Source organism: Drosophila rhopaloa, unplaced genomic scaffold (assembly GCF_018152115.1).
Source record: "Drosophila rhopaloa isolate 14029-0021.01 unplaced genomic scaffold, ASM1815211v1 contig_3, whole genome shotgun sequence".
Classification (NCBI taxonomy): domain Eukaryota; kingdom Metazoa; phylum Arthropoda; class Insecta; order Diptera; family Drosophilidae; genus Drosophila; species Drosophila rhopaloa.
The window spans coordinates 21,678,780-21,697,306 of NW_025335123.1; the positions used below are offsets into that span (position 1 = coordinate 21,678,780).

An 18,527-nucleotide genomic window follows, 5' to 3' on the forward strand; every position below is an offset into this window, starting at 1 on the left:
ACCAATAAGCCAACTAAAATCCCCTCCATTTCCTATTACATTTAATTAATTTATAAATTTACCGATTGTTAGCCATGCAAAATGTTTTAGTTATGAGATAAATTAATCATGTAGTAATTAAATACACATTACAATGTTTATAAGCATTCGACTATTAGATAAGGCAAATCGATTAAATATTAATATTTTTGTTGACATTTTTGTTTGCATGGCTTCGGCCTTGCCGAATTTTAATGGAACCCAATAAACACAGCTAAATTAAGCTATGGCATCAAAAATTTACGGAAATGGGAGTATGTGATTCTGGGGAAATTTTTTTTTTGTGACTTACCACAGAAAACCATAGAACTCCGCAAAAAAAATAATACAATTAATTGGTAAAGTAGATTTTAAAACTAAGTAATCTTACTTAATGGAGTTTTTGCAGAATATTGAAAACAGTAAACCATAAATATAGCCACTTTGCGGTTAAATTTCTCAACTTTTCCAAGAACACCTGCTCCCTTCTCAGTACACATTTTATATAAGCCAGTGTATTTAAATAAACTATTGTATCTATATATCAAATGAATATTTATATATATAGTAACATAAATGCATATTTATGTATTTATATTTGTATTTGTAAATGTATTCTACTGCATTCCTAGCACAGTTGTGGAATTGAACAATATTTGAATTTAGAAAAGGAAACAACCGAAAAAAAAGTCAAAATTGAACAGAGGGAAAATTTAAATATTCTAGGGTTTAAGCTTAAAACTAAACAAGTTTTTTTTGTGGACCCAGAAGGGTATTCGCTAGCCGCCTAGCCTCAGAAAAATTGAACAAAACTAGCGAATAAAAAATGCATTATGATATGTAATCATAATTTTTTATTTCCAGTTATGCAGCAAATAGTTTAATAGCGTAAGGTAAAAAGCAGAACTTATTGTATTTATATATGAATGTATATGTACAATAAAATTTGTTCATTGTGTTAAATAAAATTGATGACTCTGTGTACACAATATTAACGCAATTGTTTATGGGCATGGAAGGGACTTTTAAAAAGCTTTTTAGGAAAAAGAAAAAATGTTACGTGACACAAATAAATTATTTAAATGCAACTTATATAATGTATTTGTATTTAAGTTAATTAAAGCGAAACATGGGTTTTAATTGGAATGCAAAAATTAAATCAGATTCTGCATTAATTTGACACATTATTTGTTTGCTATTTAATTTCAACTGATGGTCTGTTCACCCAAAATAAATGGAAAAGGTAGTAAAATGTGACAATTAATAATTCAGGTTGGAATTAATACAAGGCAGTTATTTTGTACTTATTTTAAAATTTAACTGATATATTAGCACTTTAAAAAAACATAGCACCTTTGGAGCCTTTTAACTACTAACGTTTGGCTAAATTAAAGCTTGGCAAACACTTACAAAAAATTATAGAAAAAAAACGCTCCTCAAAAGCAACCAGCCACCGGCAAAGTCATCCAAGAACTGAGCTCGAAAAACAAGCAAACGAAAAAGGTCTTGGACTTGGAACCTGAGGAACATTGTGGCCCGGAAAGGTGCATCATAAATTCGCACAGAACGTGTAAACAGTGACATTATTTAGCTAAACCTATTGTCTGCGTGTGGGCGACGGGAACACACAATGTTCACAGTGGGTTAAGGAACTAAAACTATAAAAAATAATTTTAACAAGAAAGGAAAGCTAACTTCGGGCGGAGCCGAAGTTGATATACCCTTGCAGAATATTCTATAAATTATATTCTCCAAAATTATTCATATGATGCATTCTTAATACTCATAAAAAGTCCCAACTTCCCAACTTTAAAAACACCAAAGTTATGTCATTTCCAATCGTTCAGTTATATGGCAGCTATAAGATATAGTCGGCCGATCCTTATGAAATTTGGTAGGTCGGATTGATTGGCCAAAAATAAAACCCATAGAAAATCCCAATTTCCTTACTTTACAAACACCAAAGCTATTGCATTTCCGATCAATCAGTTATATGGCGGCTATAGGATATAGTCGTCCGATCCTTATGAAATTTGGTAGGTCGGATTGATTAGCCAAAAATAAGACCCATAGAAAATCCCAACTTCCAAACTTAAAAAACACCAAAGTTATGGCATTTCCGATCGTTCAGTTATATGGCAGCTATATGATATAGTGGCCCGATCCGGCTCGTTCCGACTTATATACTACCTGCAATAGAAAGACAACTTTTGGGAAAGTTTCAAGCAGATAGCTTTAAAACTGAGGGACTAGTTTGCGTAGAAACGGACGGACAGACGGACAGACGGACAGACGGACAGACGGACAGACGGACGGACAGACGGACGGACAGACGGACAGACGGACATGGCTATATCAACTCAGGAGGTGATCCTGATCAAGAATATATATACTTTATAGGGTCGGAAATGTCTCCTTCACTGCGTTGCAAACTTTTGACTGAAATTATAATACCCTCTGCAAGGGTATAAAAAATAATAATAACTGAATCTGAAATCTGGGAATATGTTGAAAGGAAAAGATTATGTCAGTATGCCAATCTTATTTGCAAGATCTATATGATTTGTATACAATCTTAAAACATATGATTTCTCCAAAAATGTCAGTAAATGTTTCAAAACGCTTAAGCTGTGTTGATTTGCCTGTTATTTAATGATCATTCTAAGACATCTATATGATATAGTCTTAAAATTTTTATAAAATTAAAACTATTATTCTGAGATTGCTAAAATTTACTATATCTTGGAGTATATGGAAATATTTTAGGAAACGACAAAGTTATAGTTACGAACTGACGGAAGATGTATTCGAATCGCCTGATATAACAATGAAGCTAGGTCGATTTTACTCTCAAGTTTTCGGTCATTTCTATGAAAGCTATATGATATTATTGTCCGATTTCAATAAAAATTAAAACGTAAATCTAAAATATTCAAGATTTACTATATCTTGAAGTATATTTATTTAAATTATTAAACATCGAAGTAATAATTTTTTTCTCATTTATTTCATATAATTGTTCCGATTGTTCCTATGGGAGCTATATGATACTGTCATCCGATTTTAATAAAATGAAAACCGTAATTCCATAGTATTTAAATATTAACAAATCCTGAAGAACAAAAAAATTCTTAATACTCATAAAAAATCCAAACTTCCTAACTTTAAAAACACCAAAGTTATGGCATTTTCAATCGTTCAGTTATATGGCAGCTATAAGATATAGTCGGCCGATCCTTATGAAATTTGGTAGGTCGGATTGATTGGCCAAATATAAAACCTGTAGAAAATCTTAACTTTCTAACTTTACAAACACCAAAATTATGGCATTTCCAATCGTTCAGTTATATGGCAGCTATAGGATATAGTCGGCCGATCCTTATGAAATTTGGTAGGTCGGATTGATTGGCCAAATATAAAACCCATAGAAAATCCCAACTTTCTAACTTTACAAACACCAAAGTTATGGCATTTCCGATCAATCAGTTATATGGCAGCTATAGGATATAGTCGGCAGATCCTTATGAAATTTGGTACGTCGGATTGATTGGCCAAATATAATACCCATAGAGAGTCCCAACTTCTTATCTTTAAAAACACCAAAGTTATGGCTTTTCCGATCGTTCAGTTATATGGCAGCTATATGATATAGTCGCCCGATCCGGCTCGTTCCGACTTATATACTACCTGCAATAGAAAGACAAGTTTTGCGAAAGTTTCAAGCAGATAGCTTTAAAACTGAGGGACTAGTTTGCGTAGAAACGGACGGACAGACGGACAGACGGACAGACGGACAGACGGACAGACGGACAGACGGACGGACAGACGGACGGACAGACGGACAGACGGACATGGCTAGATCGACTCTCCTGGTGATGCTGATCAAGAATATATATACTTTATAGGGTCGGAAATGTCTCCTTCACTGCGTTGCAAACTTTTGACTGAAATTATAATACCCTCTGCAAGGGTATAAAAAGGGACATTTTAGAAAATAGTACAGGATTTGTTACAATAAAATAATCAAAATTCCTGGATTCATAAATCTTTTAAATTCATTTAATATAATTTTTCAGTAATTTTATCAGTATAACAAACAAAAATGTTGTTATGGATTTCTTCAAACAAACAAACTTTAATGAAATTCAATTCAAGCTTAATTTAGCCAGTTAAAATCAAAATATAACAAATGCACCTTATGCTTTACAACTAACTTTTCCTGTGTTTTCAGTATTTGACCCACTGTTTATCCAGCATGGGCCGTGTTGAAATTCGTGCAAATATTGGAAAATTTATGCCAACTTCGAAATAAAAACAAGTGCTCGGCGTTCGCTATGTTTTTACGAGGCAAACAGCGTAACTTGCAGGATTTTATGATGTTTTGTTAACCGGGCAACAGGTTGCATGTGGGCCTGATGGCGAATCACAGGTGCCAGGCTGGAGAAGTGGGTCCAATTTGGACCCGCAGATAAACAAGGCAATAATGCGGGCAACGGGCCGCATACGCAATTGCTGCCGTTGCTCTTCATTAGATTGGATTGGACGAGGAGTGTAAGTGTAGCAGGACCAGGACACCGGCCCTCATTACTTCAAATAGAGCGCTGACCAACCGATTTAATTATGCCGCCGACGCCCGACAGTTGGCCGCCAATCCGGACGGAGCCCGGCTCCGGATATATTTCAAAACCGGACAACACACCGGCCAGAGCATTCAGTCGACACGCGTCCGCCGTGTGAACCACACCAGGATCCAGGATCCAGGATCTGAGCCTCCAATATTGTGGACTAGCATGTCCAGGATGATGTTACCCAACTCGGGCAGCTGGACGCTGTGCGGCGCTGTCCTCCTGTTTGTCCTGCCGCTGATCCCCACGCCGGAGGCACTGCAGCACACGGAGGAGGGCCTGGAGATGCTCTTCCGTGAGCGGTGAGTTGAGCTCCCTTTAATTTGACACCTCTCTGGCTAAAAAAGCTTAACTGGGAGCTGAGTTACTTGAGGTGGTTCCATACTAGGGGGAAGTTTTAAGTGGTGATAATGATACATGAACTATGGGATTGATGTATTATAACGGAATACTAATGTTTAAAAGAAAAACTATTAATTATTCTGGATTTTTATGTGTTTTTATGTGTTTTTATGTGTTTTTGTATATTTTTGCTTTTAATAATGTCATTAGAGTGGAACCTCTTCTTTTCAAGAGTTGAATTGATTCGACGAAAATGTTTAAAAAATTCGCTTTGCATTTTGGAGAATTTAAGATATAAATATACAACACATTAGAAAATCAATCCATTAAATATTGGTATTTTTCAGCTCCCAATCGGACTGGGAGAACGTGTGGCACCAGGAGACGCACTCCCGCTGCCGGGACAAGCTCGTCCGTCAGCTTTATTGGGCCTGCGAGAAGGACATTTACCGCCTGACACGGCGCAACAAAAAAAGGACAGGCAATGATGAGGCCTGGATCAAAAAGAGCTCCATTGACCGTAAGTTCAAACATTAAATTATTATAATTTGTATAAATTATAAATGATAACTGATACTTTGCCAGCTGATGGCTCCACCTGGCTGCATGTGAACTATGCCAACATGTTCCTGAGGAGTCGGCGCGCGGACGGTCATGCCCCATCGATCTCAAATGAATGCTGCACCAAGGCGGGCTGCACTTGGGAGGAATACGCCGAGTACTGTCCTTCTAACAAACGACGCAATCACTATTGATTCGCCAGCAAAGTTGGATCTGCTTAGATATATAAATCCCTATATATATTCGCTTTTTTTTCGTGGTTGTTGTTGATGTTCTTGTTGTGGTGAAATAAAGTCTTACTGAAAATAAACTTGTTTTGGTTCGAAAAAAAAACTCTTTACTAATTTTAACTACATACTTCACATTATATAAATAATCAGCATACAATTAAATTTTTGATACAGGTCATTTCTTTGTAAGATTAGTCTAGAAAATTCCAAGAATAGGGGAACATTTAGATTAGAACTATTTTGTAATAGTTATAAACTTTTTTCTTAGGGCAGTACAAATCTAGGGCAATATATCACTTAGTCAACAATATCCTCCTTATCCTGCACATCGTTCTCCTTGCGACTCTTTGCTTGACCCTCACCCTTGGCCGCTTTTCTCGGTCTCTTCGAGGGCTGTCCCTTTTCGTAGTGAGAGTCCAGCATCTCGAGCAGGGTCAACTGGCGACTTCCACCTGTTGCTCCTGATTTCGTGGCGGAGCTACTGCTCTTGGCCGGTGTGCTGCTGTTGCTGGCTTCCTCGCTGTTTTTCGCCTCCAAGCTGGCGGCTTCCATCATGGCATTGGTCTCCTCATCATCGGACAGCATGAGAATGGCTTGCTCTTGAGAGGAATTGGAATCATCCTGCGATGATTGGGGAAAGAGATCGGGACTCTGTTGAGTAGTAGTGCCTTTCGCTTGGGCCGGTTTTTTGGTAAGTTCTGGCGAGGTTTTCGCCGATGTTGTCGAGGGTTTTGCTTCCGATTTTGCTTCTCCCGATCCTGATGATCCGGATTTTGATGTTCCAGCTTCAACGGGCGCCTCTTCTCCGGGCCCATCTCCGACTTTCTTCAGTTCTTCCTTTATAAATTCGTATAGCTTCTTTTTAGTTGCCTTTTGCTCACGCGGCTCCTTGGAGCTTTTCTCCTTCATTAATTTACTATAGGACCTTAAAATACCCCAAAGCTGCTGCACAGTAGTCTCCTGACTTCGAAATAACAGCCATATGTCATGAAAATCGTCCCTGAATTCGGTGTTACCAAAGGTGTAGTAGGCCAATGGTCTGCCCAGTTGAGCGCAGACCATGAGTTGCAGCAGGGCTTTTAGGTAGGAATCTCCGCCGAATGCACCACATCCCCAATTGCCGGTGGCCACACCTGGAGGCGGCATGTCCATCCAGTGGACAAAACCAATAAACGCCTTGTTCAGCTCCCTTTCCATCAGATCCTCGCGATATTGATGATGCGACTGGGCAAAATGCAGTGCATCTATGGCCACAATGGCCGTTTGCCGACGGCGAGAGCTGTCCCTCGGCGTGGAGTCCTCACAGTTGCCCGACCAAGCGAAGGTTCCAGCATATCCCGTATAGTTACTATATCGCTCGGCGCCCAGCATAACCAGTGCCTCGAAAGGTCGTAGACATTCCGTGAAAAGTTTGCTCACCAAAAGCTCCGGACAGATCACAAAGCGTATCTCCTCCTGGACGCAACCGTGTCCGAGGACACCGCCACCCAGATATTTGTTGGCAAAGTCCACTTGCAGCAGTCCGATGCCCTCGTCCTCGATCGTTCCCTCGGCATCAACATGCAATGCCACATCGCCCAACGGCGCCGCACTCTGGCTCCAGTCGACCTGATGTTCCGGCAGCCCGCTTCGGCGGACAAAGGTCACAGTACCGATGGGCACATTGCTTGCGTCCCGCTCCGTGGGACACACTCGCCGAAAATAGTGCATAATGCACTTGAGCTTCTCCAGAACCGCTTGACCCGTAGATTGGTAAAGGCTGCGAAGAGATGTGAGTGGAATTAAATTGCCTGCATTTAGGGATTGATTGATTGCTTACCGGTTAAAGTTGATGTCCGGGAAACTGCTGTACTCGGACTTTCTTTTCAGGGTGTTCCTGCGAGGAAAGGTGCACAGAAAGGCGTTGGCCAAGAGACAGGCAATCTGCTGCTGACTCAGCGTCAACGAGGCATTCTTGTGCTGCTTGAGCAGCGGAACCGGGGATTGAATCAAATCCGGTAGTCGCAATGCCAGCCGAATGATCCGGGGCAATAGATCCTCGAAGAAAACCCTCGATTCGCTCTCGTCCAGCTCTTCGTCAAACAGTTGATGAAGCGCTCTGAAGTGCCATTGATCCCGATAGGTAGTATTGTAGGATAGAATCGCATTTTGGAGCTCCTCACTGGTCTCTATGGGTTGGAGGAGGGCTCTCTCTATCATTCCCCATCTGGAATCGATGGTGGTGGTGCCATCCGGGTTTTCTCGGGGATATTTCGACTCCGGCGAACATGGCAGACGCACATGTTCCGAATCCCACTTCCCCGGTGATTTATGTGGGCGTGGCGGAGATTCCCGGATGGGCAGTTGGTACAACACCCGGTGAAGATTCCCAGCGATCACGGATGGCAAGTGTTCCAATTCAAAAGGCTGGAGATGACGATGTATGACCTCCATGGGCATTCCACGCCAGGATTCCTGCTGGGGGTCTGCCGGATTTTCCGGCTCCTCCTCCGTTTCCATTTTGGAAATCCCGCCATCCGGTGACTGCGACATTTTGGCGGATTTATACCAAATCCTATCGCCCAGTCGGTTGGTCAGCGATGCACTTGCTCCACAACAATGTGCCGGTAAGCGGTAAATCCGATGGATTGCTCGCAAAATGGTTAAATGCTTAAGTTTTCCAGTTTTTCCGCTCGAAAAATCCAATTTGTCAGATATGGGAGCAGTGTAACCAGACTCCGTGCCGGCCGGTTTGTTAGGGATGAGCGATAGTTATGCAAGCTATCGCAGTACGGAAATAAATTTATTTTCAGGCCCCGTCTGGTATGAAGTAAACATATTAAAAATAATAAAAATTCAAGGGAAAAGTGCACACTTATTCACAAAGTGCCAAATAAAACCATACTAAGGGTAGGGAAAAATTTAAATGATGCTTTAAATTAAATAAATTAGTTAACGTTTTTTTAATTTAAGGAATTATATAACAGTAAGGAACATTTTCAACAAAATGTACATTAGTAATAATGGTCTTCAGCAGGACAAAATGATTACTGATGGGTTCGAACGATAGTTGTGTGAAAATTCTTGCATCATGATCAGAAAAACAGAAGCATAGAAATAGTACGCAATTTTGATCACTGATTACTGATCAATCGGTGATCAGTGATCATGTTGTTCTGCTGAACATGGCCAATGATAATAACTTTGGCGCTCAGAAGTTTGGCCATCTCCAAGTGGAATTTATCTAGTATTTAAATACTAGAGGAAAAAATGCCAACAATGAATGCGTTGCAATGTGAGTGGCGAATAAGAACCGGGCAGAAAAAAACCAAAACAGCGAAAACAACAACAAATCGGTACAAGAATTTTCTACTATTTACTCTCTATTTTTTTTAAATACAAAAACTAAAAGAAAAACTAAGGTAAGCGACACTATAAAAAGATTTTCTAAATATTAAATGAAATAGTTTTTGAAGCTAGCCATACGTTTTGTTTGGTTTTAGTTGACGTCAGTGCCAAATCGCGGTGTTGTTTTTATATTTTTTATGCCGCTCTCACTCGCACTCATGTCGATTTATGTATTTTCCCTCTCTTTCGCTTAAGCTTACGTGTTAAGAAGAAGAAGAAATCGCTGCATACACGTGCAAAAATTCTGAGAGTAAAAAAGAGAAAGACAGCAAAAAAAAAGAGAGAGCGATTTTGTTTGTTTTGAAAGCGTCTCAAAAACAATATAAAAGAGCTCATAAAAATAACTTGCACACACACACACAACAAACATATTCACGGCTAGCTAAAAACCAAAATAAATATAATTTATTGAATGTACCTTTGCTAAAAGTTCAACATACCTTTATCGTTAATTTTTGTCTAATCTTGCTGAGGAGTAAACAAACGAAAAAGGCTACAAAAAAGGGGAGCAGAAAAACAACAAAAAAGAAAACAATATTTATCAAAAGAATTCTGCACAAAAACAAAGAGAAACGCTATAGGCGAGTGTCCCGGCTATAAGATACCCGTTACTCAGCTAACCAATAAATAAAAATGGTTCCAGCTGATGGCGCTCCTCGACAATTTTAGGTGGCGCCATCTGCCAAACTGCACTTGTTGATTAATAAACCAATTCAAAATATTAAAAAAGTACATTATTTATCGGAGTCAAAAAAAGTTTGAAATACCAAAAAGGAAATAAAAATCAAAGCAAACGAAAAAAGTATACAAATACAATGTCATCCTCCGCAATGCCGCATTTGGTTTGACGCCCCAAATGAGAAGCTATGGTTATATCCAACCAAACTTTTTCCGCAAGCGGTCTGCCTCATTGGTGCTCCAACTAGCCATCAAACTTGCTGCGCAATCGAGTTTCCTGGTTGCTCCGCTTTCCTGCGAACTTTTCTTCCCCGGGATAGCGTTCTCCATATCACTCTGCTTAACATTCAGCTGTTTTAGCTTGGACCCCACCAGTTTGGGTAAAGCGGGTGATTCAATTGGCTGCGGTTTCTCCACAGTTTTGGGTTTCACTGCGGCTCTGCGTGTACGACCGGCCACCGGGGAGAAGGTATCCCAAGGAGCCGTCCTCGGTTTCTTACCATCGCCTGCTTCAGGAATGGCCTGAGTGGTGACCCTGTTCTCCACAAATTTGGGTTTCACTGCGGCTCTGCGAGTACGACCGGCCACCGGGGAGAAGGTATCCCAAGGAGCCGTCCTCGGTTTCTTACCATCGGCTGCTTCAGGAATGGCCTGAGTGGTGACCCTGTTCTCCACAAATTTGGGTTTCACTGCGGCTCTGCGTGTACGCCCGGCCACTGGGGAGAAGGTGTCCCAAGGAGCTGCTTCAGGCGGAATGGCCGTGACCTTGAGAGGCAAATGGGTCTTGTTGTTCAGCTTTAAGTGCACTAACTGGCCACTGGGCTTGCCTTTTTTCTCCTTGCTGGGGAGGAGTTAGAACGTGGAGGTTAGTGGAGGATTTTCCTATTATTTTCCTATTCCATACTCACCCCCTTTTGCCCGATGGTCCGCTGGATCCAGCTATTCTTCCCGCCGCCTGCAGCTCATCTAAACTGACGTAGGATGATTGGCAACCTTCTCCGGGAAGTGTCATTGCCTCATTGTCCGGCATTTTCCTTTGCTTTGCGTTTACTTCCTGTCCAGTTAGTTGGGTCCAGCTTTTCCTCCTATTTAGACTGCGTTTCAAAGGAAATCAGGCCAAAAGCAGAGACCGAGAACAGTTCGTCTTTGACCAGTGTTGAAGAATGCACCTATTGCAATGGGAATCCATTTTAATACCCTTGCAGAGGGTATTATAATTTTGGTCAAAAGTGTGCAAGGAAAGCTAACTTCGGGCAGAGCCGAAGTTGATATACCCTTGCAGAATATTCTGTTAATCATATTCTCCAAATGCCTTATTAAAACCTAATAATACCTAATAATTTGTTATTAACGATGGATAAGTGATTAATAATAGTAATATCAATTACTAATTTGGTGTTATTAAATTTGGAATCCAAAGGTCAATAAAAAAAGGTTTTATAGTGAAAAAAATAATTCTAAATGTGTTTGTTGGTGAATTATTGAAGCTCCACTGTACCTGTATCGCTATCTCTTTTTCAATTTGCGTCAGCGTGAAGGCGACGGAACGAGAGAAGGTGGCGTTGAGGGGGTGGCAAAAAAAACAAGCAACAACAAAATTGCATACAGCCAAATAATCGCATAGAAAAAGCAAGCAAAGAAAAACGCCAAAAAAAAAACATGAAATGTTATTAAACTTTTTCAAGGTCAAAAGCTTGAACCTATACTAATCAACAGCTGGAAGAATAAGACCACTGCAGTTTCATGAGTCATTATCAAAAATTAACCAATCAAAAGGGGAGAAAATTAATTATGTAACTAAAATATGAATACTTATTTACATATTTAAATAAATGACGACAAAGAGATCTTCGGTTGCAATTTTACAAGTTACTGTCTTACCCCGAAATGTCGAGTTTTGGAATTTATTTAACCATAATTGTTATTTAAATATGAACGTTAAATATTCAAAATATTGCAACGCTTTGAAATGTTTGGGGTTAAAAGCTAACGTGAAAACATCTTAAAGGATTTTATTTTACGTATTTTCCATATTCAATTTCTAGTTATCGAATCAGTTCTGTCCTTTTTTCGCTCTTGTCTGGTTTTTTTTTTTAGCTGTTTTCAATTGTATGCAATAAAAAAACTGAAATGATAAATAAAATTGTTTTTGCTTGTTTGTGTTCCGCTCATTATTTTTTTTTCGATTTAGTCAACGCGACTTGGCTCACGTTGGCAAAATAAAGTGCAAAACAAAGAAGAGGAAGATGAATGAGAATAGCAAGATAAAGTGGGAGAAAACCTTGCAATTACAGTGCAGATTGCATATGTGCAACACGTCTTAAAATAAAAATAGTCAGTGTAAAATGGAGATTCTTTTAGCTGTCTGTTTTTGCTGCCCTCAATATTCATTTTCCTTGTAAAATTATATTTAAATATTACATTTTATCATTATTATCAATCATTTTTCAACTTTTAAGAAATTAATCTAGCTTCGATTTATTCAAATAAAAAACACATTAAATTAAACGTTTGTGTGCATTTCTAAACATATGTCTTTAATGGATGGTATAATATATTTAATAACTCTAAGCCTAAGAATTATATCATTTTTGCATTTGTTACCATTGAAATACCTACTGCAAACAGGTGCAAACAATTGAAGAGAGAGGCAGCTAGATAACTAGAAAGAGATGGCACACCCCACGTGTTGCTAAGGAGGGTCGCTCAACTTTATTACCCATCTCCCTCCCCCTTTAAAACCCCCATTTGTTTCGTATGTTGTCAGAAAAAAAATTCACACACTCTCACAAACAAAAAAAAAACAAAAACAGTGCAAAACAAATAATTCGCATTCGCGGGTGACCTTGAAAATTCTATAAACGCGAAAGGCGAAGACTGCGACGCCTGCAATGCGAAATGAGGGGAAAAAATCACGAGCAAGAGCAAATTTCTTCTTCAAGAACAAAAACAAATAAAGAGCGATTCTGCTGGTTTAATGGGCAAATTCTAAATGGAAAAATATGCACACACTGCAATAAATAAAGTCAATGCGAAATATATAAAAAAATGAACAAAATATGTAGATGAGCATCTAAAGAAAGAAACGAAAAATTACGAAACAAAATCTGCAGTTTAAATATGTATATAAAGTTAATATAAAGATGGGATTTTTAAAAATTGATATAAATATTTATCTTTAAACATTAATTACAAAAAATTAATACAAATTTATTACTAACTCAAATTTGATACATAATAAATTGAATTTAAAATCGTATTCAAATTACATATATTGAGAATACGAAACTAGCTAGTGGGTATGAACGTACATACATATGTACATACATTAAATGCAACAATTTTCTTTGAAGAGAGAAAGAGAGAGTGTTATGCTACCTGTCAGCGTTCATAACAAATTTTTTTATTTACCGTTAGCTGCTAATGCAAAATGGCCCGCAGAAATTCATATTTTTAGGTATTTTATTTTGTTTTCTTTTGGCAATGTTTACGCCCTCATCAGAGCAAAAAAAGAGAAATCGGTTTTGTTACCTTTTTTTGTACGTTTTCAAAATAAAACACAAGGCAAGTTAAAGAAACGAAAATATATAATAAATAACAAAGAAAAGTATATATATTTAAATCTGCGAGAAGCAGCAATAAAAACCATAAATTAAACAAGAAAGGAAAGCTAACTTCGGGCGGAGCCGAAGTTGATATACCCTTGCAGAATATTCTATAAATTATATTCTCCAAAATTATTCATATGATGCATTCTTAATACTCATAAAAAGTCCCAACTTCCCAACTTTAAAAACACCAAAGTTATGTCATTTCCAATCGTTCAGTTATATGGCAGCTATAAGATATAGTCGGCCGATCCTTATGAAATTTGGTAGGTCGGATTGATTGGCCAAAAATAAAACCCATAGAAAATCCCAATTTCCTTACTTTACAAACACCAAAGCTATTGCATTTCCGATCAATCAGTTATATGGCGGCTATAGGATATAGTCGTCCGATCCTTATGAAATTTGGTAGGTCGGATTGATTAGCCAAAAATAAGACCCATAGAAAATCCCAACTTCCAAACTTAAAAAACACCAAAGTTATGGCATTTCCGATCGTTCAGTTATATGGCAGCTATATGATATAGTGGCCCGATCCGGCTCGTTCCGACTTATATACTACCTGCAATAGAAAGACAACTTTTGGGAAAGTTTCAAGCAGATAGCTTTAAAACTGAGGGACTAGTTTGCGTAGAAACGGACGGACAGACGGACAGACGGACAGACGGACAGACGGACAGACGGACGGACAGACGGACGGACAGACGGACAGACGGACATGGCTATATCAACTCAGGAGGTGATCCTGATCAAGAATATATATACTTTATAGGGTCGGAAATGTCTCCTTCACTGCGTTGCAAACTTTTGACTGAAATTATAATACCCTCTGCAAGGGTATAAAAAATAATAATAACTGAATCTGAAATCTGGGAATATGTTGAAAGGAAAAGATTATGTCAGTATGCCAATCTTATTTGCAAGATCTATATGATTTGTATACAATCTTAAAACATATGATTTCTCCAAAAATGTCAGTAAATGTTTCAAAACGCTTAAGCTGTGTTGATTTGCCTGTTATTTAATGATCATTCTAAGACATCTATATGATATAGTCTTAAAATTTTTATAAAATTAAAACTATTATTCTGAGATTGCTAAAATTTACTATATCTTGGAGTATATGGAAATATTTTAGGAAACGACAAAGTTATAGTTACGAACTGACGGAAGATGTATTCGAATCGCCTGATATAACAATGAAGCTAGGTCGATTTTACTCTCAAGTTTTCGGTCATTTCTATGAAAGCTATATGATATTATTGTCCGATTTCAATAAAAATTAAAACGTAAATCTAAAATATTCAAGATTTACTATATCTTGAAGTATATTTATTTAAATTATTAAACATCGAAGTAATAATTTTTTTCTCATTTATTTCATATAATTGTTCCGATTGTTCCTATGGGAGCTATATGATACTGTCATCCGATTTTAATAAAATGAAAACCGTAATTCCATAGTATTTAAATATTAACAAATCCTGAAGAACAAAAAAAATTCTTAATACTCATAAAAAATCCAAACTTCCTAACTTTAAAAACACCAAAGTTATGGCATTTTCAATCGTTCAGTTATATGGCAGCTATAAGATATAGTCGGCCGATCCTTATGAAATTTGGTAGGTCGGATTGATTGGCCAAATATAAAACCTGTAGAAAATCTTAACTTTCTAACTTTACAAACACCAAAATTATGGCATTTCCAATCGTTCAGTTATATGGCAGCTATAGGATATAGTCGGCCGATCCTTATGAAATTTGGTAGGTCGGATTGATTGGCCAAATATAAAACCCATAGAAAATCCCAACTTTCTAACTTTACAAACACCAAAGTTATGGCATTTCCGATCAATCAGTTATATGGCAGCTATAGGATATAGTCGGCAGATCCTTATGAAATTTGGTACGTCGGATTGATTGGCCAAATATAATACCCATAGAGAGTCCCAACTTCTTATCTTTAAAAACACCAAAGTTATGGCTTTTCCGATCGTTCAGTTATATGGCAGCTATATGATATAGTCGCCCGATCCGGCTCGTTCCGACTTATATACTACCTGCAATAGAAAGACAAGTTTTGCGAAAGTTTCAAGCAGATAGCTTTAAAACTGAGGGACTAGTTTGCGTAGAAACGGACGGACAGACGGACAGACGGACAGACGGACAGACGGACAGACGGACAGACGGACAGACGGACGGACAGACGGACGGACAGACGGACAGACGGACATGGCTAGATCGACTCTCCTGGTGATGCTGATCAAGAATATATATACTTTATAGGGTCGGAAATGTCTCCTTCACTGCGTTGCAAACTTTTGACTGAAATTATAATACCCTCTGCAAGGGTATAAAAATAAAAACATAAGGTGATGGCCAGTCAAGAAGGCCTTAACCTCAATAAATGTGTAAAAACAATTATAAAGCAACGAAAAGCATGGACAAAAATAAAAAACAATACCAACAACATCAAAACAAACAGTGGCAATCAAAATAAAACCAAAAATTATAAAAACGTTTTATTTATTGCGATTCGTGGGTGGTGAAAGTGAAAATACTTAAGATTGCCGACAGATGGAGCTACGCAAAAACAAATAGGAGACTTAAAAAAAGTTAAATTGGGATAATTATATAACAATTAGGTTGACTGCAAAATCTATTTTTAAATAGACATAATAATTTCATTCATTCTATTTTTCTCTACGGTTTAATCGTCTTGAAAAAATATTTAAAGACATTACATTATTAATTAAATTAATAATACAAATACATGCGTCTCATTTAAGAATTAATGCAAGTTCAGTTGCAATTATTGTGTAACCAACGGGAAGACAGAAAACCTTGAGACAAAAAAATTTAATACAAGTAGTCAAAATAAACAAAACAAAACAAATAAAGCCAGTTTTTTTCAGGCAATTCCAATTATTTCCACATTAAATCACATTTGGGTGCTGCAAAAATTAATTCGTTTTTAATTTGTGCGAACATAGGGCTATGTTGCTATCTTTTTTCTGCCTTTTGCCAAATATCTTTTACCTATATACACTATATGGTCCCCAGGAAGTAGATAATAATGTGTGTCGACCCGATAAATGCCCAAATATACAAATACTTGATTTCGTGCGCGTGTTTTTTGTGTTTAAAACTTAAATTCATTTTTTTGAATTTGCATAAATATTGTTTTTTTTATTACCCTAACTTTTGTAGTTTTATTTTGAGATTTTTATAGTTTTATTTGGAGTTACCTAGGGTTAGAAAAGTTATTTATCAAGTAAATTGGTAATATGGGCATACACATACATATCATAGTTGAACATATTTTGTATTTTTTTAAATCTATAAACACTTATAAAATTTTTAGCTCTTTTTCAATTTATATAAATTGATAACCGATTTTACTGCGCTATAGATAAGGTACATAATTTATATGTATTTACTTATAAATAGATGTATACATATTATTTTACTTAAATAATGTACTCATTCCTTTTACATTGAAATGTAATTGTAAGGATTTACGAGTAAACCAGAAACTTAAAAAAATATAAATAAAAATGTTGATCAATATACATTTTACTATTTAGATATTTTTTGAAATTGAATTACTTTAATGCCATAAATCATGTTAGTTTATTTTGAGTTCAAGATCTTTGTTGTATTACTTATACATATATAATAATTGTACCATTTAATTTTTGTACGCTTTACTCGTAGTTTTTTTCTGTAAACGTTACGATTTAATCCATTTCGACAGACGATTTTGTTAATTATCTAAATAATAACTAAAAGTAACAAATAAGCTTAAGAATTGTTCTCATAAATTTAACGGTTGTAATTTCATCATGTGTAGTCGGTTTTTCTTATTGGGTTGACGTCAGTGCTATAACAGAGTTTTATTTTATGGGGGTTTCGGGAAAAAGGGGGCATTAGTCACTTGGGACAGTCACAGACTAAATGGCACTTGTTGTTCGCTCCCAAGCAAAAAAGCGGGGAAATAGAGTGGTAAAAATCGAGGAGGGGTCAGGGGGTTTTGGGGCCCCTCTTTCCACCTTTCGTTGACTAGCACAAAAGTAAGGCGAAGCAAAAGGCTGATAAGCTCAGAAGTGAGTAATAATCACACAACACAAAGTGACAAAGTGCAGGTGTCGGTAAAAAAAATAAAATATATTTGAAAAAAGGGGCAAAAATAGCTTAAATTCTTAGGAAATTGCTCCACAAAAATTCAAATGCATTTTAAACTTGGCTCATTAAAAGGTCGCACATTGACTTTGATTAATAAAAAGTGTGTGCAGCGTGAAATAGAAAAAAGATACACTGGAGGAAAAAATGCATACATCTATGGTGATCAAAAATTAAGAATTTTTATACTCTCTCATTGGAAAAAAATAATATTTTTTGATTAGAATTATTTATTTTGAAAATAATAACATTTTAACAAGTAAAACGAAAATTATCTCTGACAGTAAATAGAATTTAAATACTCAAGTAAAAAAAGGAAAAAACAAAACAGGGAAACTTTAACCGAAAAATTATTTTCTATTGGACTTCAAAGCAAATACAAAGTCCTAAATTTTCCCACACTCTTGTTAAATATTAATCAACAAAACCAGCAGCAAAACAGCGAATGGCCGAAAATTATAAATAATTATTTTTGTCACATTTTCAATGTCAACGTTTTCATACAATTTTCAGCACACAATTTTGCTCCCGAATTTTGTTTTTGGCTATTGCACTCTGAATTTCATATCTGTTTTTTGGACTTGCGTCAAAATTAAAAAAAAAACTTTCGTGTGTATGGCTTGTATTTGGTGTTATTTTTTTCTAGAGTGAACCAAAATGTCGTGTTTTTTCTTTCTTGTGTTTCTCATAACACTTTCTTCCTTGTTTTTTCTTACGAGTTTTTTTTGTTTTCGTATGTGTTTGCCTTGTTTCAAATTTGTTCCGTGTTTTTGTGTTTATTTTTTGTTGCTTGTGTTTTTTCGGTGCGTGACTTATTAAATCTTAAAGTTTAATTTTTGGTGTAGTTTCTTTCTAGCTTTTTTGCAAGTACATACATATATATGTACATACATATA

General features: G+C 36.9%; 4 protein-coding genes across 4 annotated transcripts in view; 2 read left to right on the top strand and 2 right to left on the bottom strand.

The window, feature by feature from the left end:
* Positions 1-4,752: 4,752 nt before the first annotated feature.
* LOC108039349 (probable insulin-like peptide 7) lies at positions 4,753-5,754 on the top strand. Its single transcript, XM_017116326.2, has 3 exons — positions 4,753-4,945; positions 5,333-5,505; positions 5,571-5,754. The coding sequence occupies exons 1-3, from the start codon at positions 4,809-4,811 to the stop codon at positions 5,738-5,740; spliced, it is 480 nt and encodes a 159-aa protein (XP_016971815.1). The 5' UTR covers positions 4,753-4,808; the 3' UTR covers positions 5,741-5,754.
* Positions 5,755-5,860: 106 nt separating this feature from the next.
* Positions 5,861-8,500, bottom strand: LOC108039348 (poly(ADP-ribose) glycohydrolase). The gene is made up of 2 exons (XM_017116325.1): positions 7,596-8,500; positions 5,861-7,535 (listed from the first exon to the last, which is right to left on the bottom strand). Exons 1-2 carry the CDS (start codon positions 8,306-8,308, stop codon positions 6,074-6,076), a joined length of 2,175 nt encoding a protein of 724 aa, XP_016971814.1. The 5' UTR covers positions 8,309-8,500; the 3' UTR covers positions 5,861-6,073.
* Positions 8,501-9,084: 584 nt separating this feature from the next.
* The window catches only part of LOC108039342 (uncharacterized protein DDB_G0271670), a 43,468-nt gene continuing 34,025 nt past the window's right edge, over positions 9,085-18,527 (top strand). Inside the window, exon 1 of the mRNA XM_017116311.2 lies at positions 9,085-9,177. The gene's annotated coding sequence lies outside the window, so the exon portion shown is untranslated. The remainder of the gene's footprint in view (positions 9,178-18,527) is intronic.
* On the bottom strand, positions 9,883-11,018 carry LOC108039344. Its single transcript, XM_017116317.2, has 2 exons — positions 10,750-11,018; positions 9,883-10,682 (listed from the first exon to the last, which is right to left on the bottom strand). Exons 1-2 carry the CDS (start codon positions 10,869-10,871, stop codon positions 10,034-10,036), a joined length of 771 nt encoding a protein of 256 aa, XP_016971806.1. The 5' UTR covers positions 10,872-11,018; the 3' UTR covers positions 9,883-10,033.

Bases quoted from the DNA above. Each gene is read 5' to 3' on its own strand.
- LOC108039349 (XM_017116326.2), top strand. From the start codon at position 4,809: ATGTCCAGGATGATGTTACCCAACTCGGGCAGCTGGACGCTGTGCGGC. The intron at 4,946-5,332 runs GTGAGTTGAGCT...GGTATTTTTCAG, and splicing joins GAGATGCTCTTCCGTGAGCG to CTCCCAATCGGACTGGGAGA. The intron at 5,506-5,570 runs GTAAGTTCAAAC...ATACTTTGCCAG, and splicing joins CAAAAAGAGCTCCATTGACC to CTGATGGCTCCACCTGGCTG.
- LOC108039344 (XM_017116317.2), bottom strand. From the start codon at position 10,871: ATGCCGGACAATGAGGCAATGACACTTCCCGGAGAAGGTTGCCAATCA. The intron at 10,683-10,749 runs GTGAGTATGGAA...ACTCCTCCCCAG, and splicing joins GGACCATCGGGCAAAAGGGG to CAAGGAGAAAAAAGGCAAGC.
- LOC108039348 (XM_017116325.1), bottom strand. From the start codon at position 8,308: ATGTCGCAGTCACCGGATGGCGGGATTTCCAAAATGGAAACGGAGGAG. The intron at 7,536-7,595 runs GTAAGCAATCAA...ATCTCTTCGCAG, and splicing joins CCGGACATCAACTTTAACCG to CCTTTACCAATCTACGGGTC.